Here is a 6,209-nt window from a genome sequence, read left to right on the forward strand (position 1 = left end):
CGAAGCGAGAGTTCCCTGCGCACACTCAAACGAACCCCCTCCACGTTAGGGACTAAGAACCAGGGAAAAAATCCCTGGAGCAGACCCTCCGACGCTCAAGTTAGGTACTTTTTCCCCAGAAGAGCAGTAAAAATGCAGAAAGTAGAAGACAGATGCGAAAAGGTGAGTGAGCGTACCTGCACCAAGAGAGGACACCCCTTTTTATATGACCATGTGTACTTAGGGCTTCTGGCAAGTGTCAGGCAATGTCGGGTGTCAGACTATGTCTGGCGGTGGGTGACACTTGACATCCTCTTATAGGTCGGAGGATAGGTCGGAGAAAGGTTCTGTTATCAGCTGGTCATAGACCGTTGGAATATACTCTGACACACAATAAATATTCTCTTATAGGTGGTTACGATTCTCTGATTCTGTTGTCGTTTTCGTTGATCAGGCATGAACAAGAGAATTCCTGACAACCAGCACTCGATAAGCCTGACCGAGGTGCATCTGAGTAGTTCGTTATATCCCGACCAGGCGCATCAAGTTCTTATATATAAGTCTGCTATAAGAAAATCCGACCAGTAGAGATGGTTCCTTCTCCTTCTTCCTTGTTCCTGGTGCTACTAGTCTGACTTCTCGACCTGGGCATCTCGACCGGTCAACCTGTCTAAATTCCCGACCTAAGCTTCTCGCCCAAGCAACCTGTCTAAATTCCCGACCTGCGCTTTTCGCCCAAGTAACCTGTCTGAATTCGTGACCTGGTCCTCTCACCTGAGTAACTTGTCTGAATTCCCGACCTGGGCATTTCGCCCGAGTAACCTATATGAACTCCCGACCTGGGCCTCTCGCCCGATTAACCTGTCTAAATTCTAGACCTGGGCCCCTCGCCCGAGTAACCTGTCTGAATTCCAAAAATGGGTCTCCCGACCGAGTGTTAGCTGGGTAACGACTTTGAAAATTACAGCCCCTCTGTGGGGTGATACATCTTCTTGACCTCTGACTGCCACACCCTCTTAACTCCTGACCGCCACGTCCCCTTAACTCCTGACCATCACGTCCCCTTGATTTCTGATCGCCACACCCCCTTGACTTCTGACCGTCATATACCCTTAAATTCTGACTATTATATCTTCTTGATCAAATCCTACCATTATACACCGTATCACTCTACTTTACCAAGATTCAAAAAAGTTTTTCCTTCGATTTTATCCGGGTTCAAATCCTTATAACAATTCTATCCCGTACTGCACCCTCCCATTCTTCAATCTCTTTAAGAAAACATCTCTTAAAATGTCATTATTGTCTCGTTACTTCATCCCAAGGTTTTCTCCTCCACACTTTTCCTCAGATGCTCGCTCACAGTTCCACTAGTCGAGCGCCACCGCTTTATCTCACCTCCCCCTCCTCCCCCTTCCAACCTCCCAAATCTGCCACCATGTTCTCGGGGCCGTCGCAGCCCAGGAAGTCGCAGCTCCTCCCGCCCCACCGTCGAACCAGTCCCCTCATCTGGTGCGCCGCCATCATCTGCGTCGTCCTCACTCTCCTCCTCATCCTCGCAGGAATCGTCACACTCGTGGTCTTCCTCGTCATCAAGCCGCGTAGCCCTTCCGTCGACCTTACCGCCGCCAGCCTCAACAGCATCTACCTCGATTCGCTGGCGTACCTCAACGGCGACGTCTCCTTCCTCGTCAACTTCTCCAACTCCAACCGCAGGATCGACGTGGCGTTCCAGTCGCTGGGATTGGAGCTCTACTTCCGCGACAGGCTCATCGCGGTGCAGGCGCTTCGGCCGTTCGCGCAGCGGACGGGGGAGTCGCGACTGGAGGCTACGCGCATGATCACCAGCAACGTGCTGCTGCCGGCGGATCTGGCGGCGGAGCTCCAGCAGCAGGTGAGAGAGAACAGCGTGGTGTACAATGTGAGGGGAAGGTTCAAGGTAAGGGCGAGGCTTGGCGCCGGCCAGTTCTCCTACTGGATCTCCACTCGCTGTGAGGTCAAGCTCACGGCCCCACCCAACGGAGTGCTCGTCGCCCGGCGATGCAGGAAGGATTAAAATCAACACACCTTTCGTTTCAAATCTCGGATTAAATTCACTTCTTTGCGAAGTCAGCAAATTAGCAAATATATTTTTGCCCTGTAGAATATCTTGCAGCAATGGTAAAGAACAACTGCATTATACTTTGACGAACGATACTTTGAAATGGTAAAGTTGATATATTTTTCCAATTACATCTTGCAATTTCGAGGCCGTTGAAATGCATTTTAAATATGTATATACTTTGAAAAATGGTCATTTTAGCGGTGGTTCTACGAGCTGAATCGAATTCCCTTAAATTCTACTCACAAAGGCAACTGAAATTGCGATGATTTACAAGGGAAACAAATTAAACTTTCATCTATCACAAAATTGCTTCCCAAGATTAAGCAGCTTCCGCCACATGCTTAATTTCTTCAGCTACTGTAATCCGACATCACAGACGAGCAATTTGAAGACCCCGGTAACTCCACATCCCCAGCAGCGCAAGCAACCACCGGCTCCTTCTTCTTCTCGTCGTTCGCCGGCCGCCTCACCTCCTCCAACAACGACACCACGTCCTTCATCGCCGGCCGCTCATCCGGCCGGTTGCTGACGCACAGAACCGAGATAGACAGGGCTTGCAGCATTTCTTGGACCTGGTGCTCCGGCCGGCCGAGCAGCCTGCCGTCGAGGAGCTGAACCGGGTCCAGCTTCCTCTGTAAATGGACTCGCACCCACTGAACCAAATCCAGCCCGCCGGGCAGCGACGGGTCTAGTGGATGCCTCCCCGTTAGCACCTCCAGCAGAACCACTCCGTAGCTATACACGTCGCTCTTCTCCGTTATCCGCTGCATCGACGCGTGCTCTGTTCGAATTCAACATGAATCAGATTATGGTAACAAAAGAGCACGTAATTGTGATTAAAAGTTGCAAGATATGTGATTGCCTGGAGCCATGTAGCCGTATGAACCGGCGATACGAGGACATGACGCAGTGTCCGAATTATGAGCCGGCTCGCCGTCGGCGAGGACCCGAGCCAGGCCGAAGTCCGCCAAATACGGTTCAAAGTTCGGGCCGAGGAGGACGTTCATGGCCTTGATGTCCCCGTGGAGGATGGCTGGCAAGCAGTCGTGGTGCAGGTAAGCGACGGCGTGGGCCAGCCCTGCCGCGATCTCGTACCGCGTTTCCCACGCCGCCGCCTCTTTCCTCCCCCGATGGAGGAAACTGCTCAGGCTCCCGTTGGGTAAGTAGTTGTAGAACATTAGCTTGGCGCTCCGATTGAGGCCCCAGCCGAGGAGGCGCACGATGTTGCGGTGGCGTATCGTGCTCAGCGCAGCGATCTCGCTGCGGAACGCGCCGGAGTCGTCGTCCGCCGGCGACCACATCTTCTTGACGGCCAGCGTCTCGCCGCTCGGGATGCAGACCTTGTAAACTACCCCGGAACTCCCGGTGCCGACCACGTTCGCTGATGTGAGCCCCCGGAGTAGGTCGTCGGCCGAGAGATCCAGCTTCTGGTATAGCGTGATTTCCCAGGCGTCGTCTGCGTCGCCGCGAGGCGCGGCGCGTGCGCGCGCGAGGACGTAAGCGGCTGTCAGGAGGAGCGCCGCGCTGACGACGATCAAGAACGTCATGGCGAGCTTTAGCGTGGATACTGGGGCTCTGTTCGACGTTTCTTGAGCAGAGAGCCGGCCGTCGGCGATGAGCAGGCCATGGTTGCCCTCGAGGTCGGCGAGCGGGAGGTTCCTGAAAAAGGGGGTGTCGGGCAACTTGCCGGAGAAGGCGTTGAAGGAGACGTTCAGGGAGATAAGATTTTGTAACCCAGCGAGGACCCCCAGATCTCCGTGGAGCTCGTTGTGCGAGATGTCAAGGCACCCGAGTTTCCTGAGGGATGAAAATTGCTGCGGGATCTCGCCGGAGAGACGGTTGCAGCTGAGATTGAGCGAGATCTCTAGCGCGGGAAGTTGGCCGAGCTCGCCTGGCATCTCACCGGATAAGAAATTGTCGCCGAGATCTAAAAGTTGCAACTTGCTGCATGACCCAAGCTGCCCAGGGATCGCGCCGGAGAGCTGATTTCTCCCCAGCATGAGCTTCGTCAGCTTAGGCAGCGATCCAATGCCAGGGCTTATTACTCCGGTTAGCTTGTTGTCGGAGAAGTCAACGAACTGCAGGCTCCTCGGCAGTGACTCCGGCAGGGCGCCGCTCAGTGCATTGGAACGAAGGTCGAGGAATTCAAGGTTATGGCACCCCGAGATCGCCGCTGGAATAGGGCCGACGAGCCGGTTTCTGCTCATGTCGAGGAAATTAAGGTTCTCGAGCTTGCTGATTTCCGCCGGAATGGCTCCTCCTAGGAGGTTGTCATTCAGCCGAAGCCGAAAAAGATTCGTGCAATTGCCGATCTCCGGCTGCACAAACCCGGTCAATTCATTCGACAAGAGAAGCAATTTGGTCAAATTCTGCAGCCCATACAGTTCTTTTGGAATCGACCCCGTCAAGTTATTGTATGAAAGATCCATCGATTGCAAATTCCGGCACTGAGCTAAGCTAGCTGGAATGCTTCCCGTGAGCCTGTTCTGCCAAGCGTAGAACAGAGTAAGATTAACCAGTCTCGTAAAATCAATTCCTATCTCGCCGGAAAGATCGTTGTTGTCCACCTCGATATCGGTCAGCGCGGTGCAGTTGGACATCTCCGACGGGATAGCTCCGGCCAGCTGATTGGTGCTTAATTGGAGCTGTTGGAGGCTCCTCAATTTACCGACGCTCCGTGGAATACTTCCGGTAAGGGAATTCAAGGACAAATCCAAGACCAGTTGCTCGCACTGGCCAAGCTCTGGCGGGATTGCTCCCACCAAGTTGTTCTGCCACAGGAGCAGAGTCTGCAGGTTTCGAAGCCGGCCGATCTCCGGCGGAATCGGGCCAGACAGGGAATTCTGGTACAAATAAAGTTTGGTCAGCTCGGTGCAGTTGCCAATCTCTCCTGGGATTGGCCCTGACAGCTGAGAAGTATAGATAGCAATGGTTTGAATCCTCTTGAGCAATCCGATGGTGGAAGGAAGCCTCCCGGATAAACCGGTCTCCGCGAGGCCCAACATCACTAAGCTTCTACAGTTGCCAATCTCCGCAGGCAACGAGCCTCTCAGATTCTGGTTCCCGCCAGCACGGAAAACCTCCAGCCTCTCCAATTTACCGACGCTCGCTGGCACCTCGCCGCTGATGTAGTTGTCGTAGAGCGTCAAGTGAGTGAGGCTGGGGAGGTTTCCAATATCGGCCGGAATGGCACCTTGTAGGAAGTTGGAATGCAGAGCCAAGGTCTGAAGCTTAGTCAGCTTGCAAATTTCCGCCGGGATCTCACCGGCGATTTGGTTCTTGCTGAGGTCAAGGAAGGTGAGCTCACGGTACTCCCCGAACTCTGCTGGAATATGACCGGTGAAGTTAGCTTCGGAGAGGATTATCATCTTCAAGGACTTGAGAGATTGGAGGTTGGAAGGCAATGGGCCTTTCAGATCGACTAACTCGATCTTTAAGCTGATGACTTCAAGCCTGGAATTGCAGGCAACACCAAACCACTTGCATGGATTAGGGTCCGAAGAATTCCAAGAGCTGAGTACATCAGTGGAGCTGCTCAGAGTCAGCTTCCACGAGAGCAGAGCTTGGCCTTGCTCATCAATGGCCAGGCAATTGATGAAGAAGAAGAAGAAGAAGAAGAAGAAAGAATTGAAGACGAGGAAGAGAATTGCACATAAGTTTGGAGGCAACCATCCCATGTTGGGATTGAGGGGGGGGAGGGAGGAGTGAAGAAGAGAAGGGTTTTTGAGATTGCAGTGGTGGAAACTCCATGTTTTGTTTATAGTGGAAATGCAAGAGATCTGGATCGAAGTTGTATGTTTACTTTCATGTTTCTTTTCATACGTATCTTTGCTGTTGTTCTGAGGTTTTGGATTCATGCTGCTATGGATCAGTGGAAGGGTGGCTCAGGACAGTTTAATCATGCCCAAGGTTACTGTATGCTATGTACTTAAGAGACTCCATTTTCAGTTAACTAAATGCCCTTCGTTCTTCAGTAAACTAGAGTAAAACGCATCTGTTGAGCTGGCTCTTGTTTGAATTGGAGTCCAAAGCGAGGGACAAGTGGAGAATCTCCAAGTGCACATGGAAGAAGGCTAGGGTTAATCCTAAAGAATTGCAGAAAAGTAAAGCCAGGAAAATGTAGAAT

At 52.4% G+C, this 6,209-nt stretch overlaps 2 protein-coding genes across 2 annotated transcripts; one reads left to right on the top strand and one right to left on the bottom strand.

Annotated features, from left to right (window-relative positions):
- The first annotated feature begins 1,313 nt into the window (after positions 1-1,313).
- Positions 1,314-2,165, top strand: LOC122027913 (NDR1/HIN1-like protein 13). The gene has a single exon (XM_042586928.1). The coding sequence runs from the start codon at positions 1,331-1,333 to the stop codon at positions 2,033-2,035; it is 705 nt and encodes a 234-aa protein (XP_042442862.1). The 5' UTR covers positions 1,314-1,330; the 3' UTR covers positions 2,036-2,165.
- Positions 2,166-2,256: 91 nt separating this feature from the next.
- On the bottom strand, positions 2,257-5,979 carry LOC122026189 (LRR receptor-like serine/threonine-protein kinase RGI3). The gene is made up of 2 exons (XM_042584835.1): positions 2,946-5,979; positions 2,257-2,864 (listed from the first exon to the last, which is right to left on the bottom strand). Exons 1-2 carry the CDS (start codon positions 5,938-5,940, stop codon positions 2,434-2,436), a joined length of 3,426 nt encoding a protein of 1,141 aa, XP_042440769.1. The 5' UTR covers positions 5,941-5,979; the 3' UTR covers positions 2,257-2,433.
- Between the last annotated feature and the right edge of the window lie 230 nt (positions 5,980-6,209).

Source organism: Zingiber officinale, chromosome 10A (genome assembly GCF_018446385.1).
Source record: "Zingiber officinale cultivar Zhangliang chromosome 10A, Zo_v1.1, whole genome shotgun sequence".
Classification (NCBI taxonomy): Eukaryota; Viridiplantae; Streptophyta; class Magnoliopsida; order Zingiberales; family Zingiberaceae; genus Zingiber; species Zingiber officinale.

Excerpts from the sequence above, each read along its gene's own strand:
- LOC122027913 (XM_042586928.1), top strand. The coding sequence starts at position 1,331 with ATGCTCGCTCACAGTTCCACTAGTCGAGCGCCACCGCTTTATCTCACC.
- LOC122026189 (XM_042584835.1), bottom strand. The coding sequence starts at position 5,940 with ATGAATCCAAAACCTCAGAACAACAGCAAAGATACGTATGAAAAGAAA. Across the intron at positions 2,865-2,945 it reads ATACGGCTACATGGCTCCAG|AGCACGCGTCGATGCAGCGG; the intron begins GCAATCACATAT and ends GAATTCGAACAG.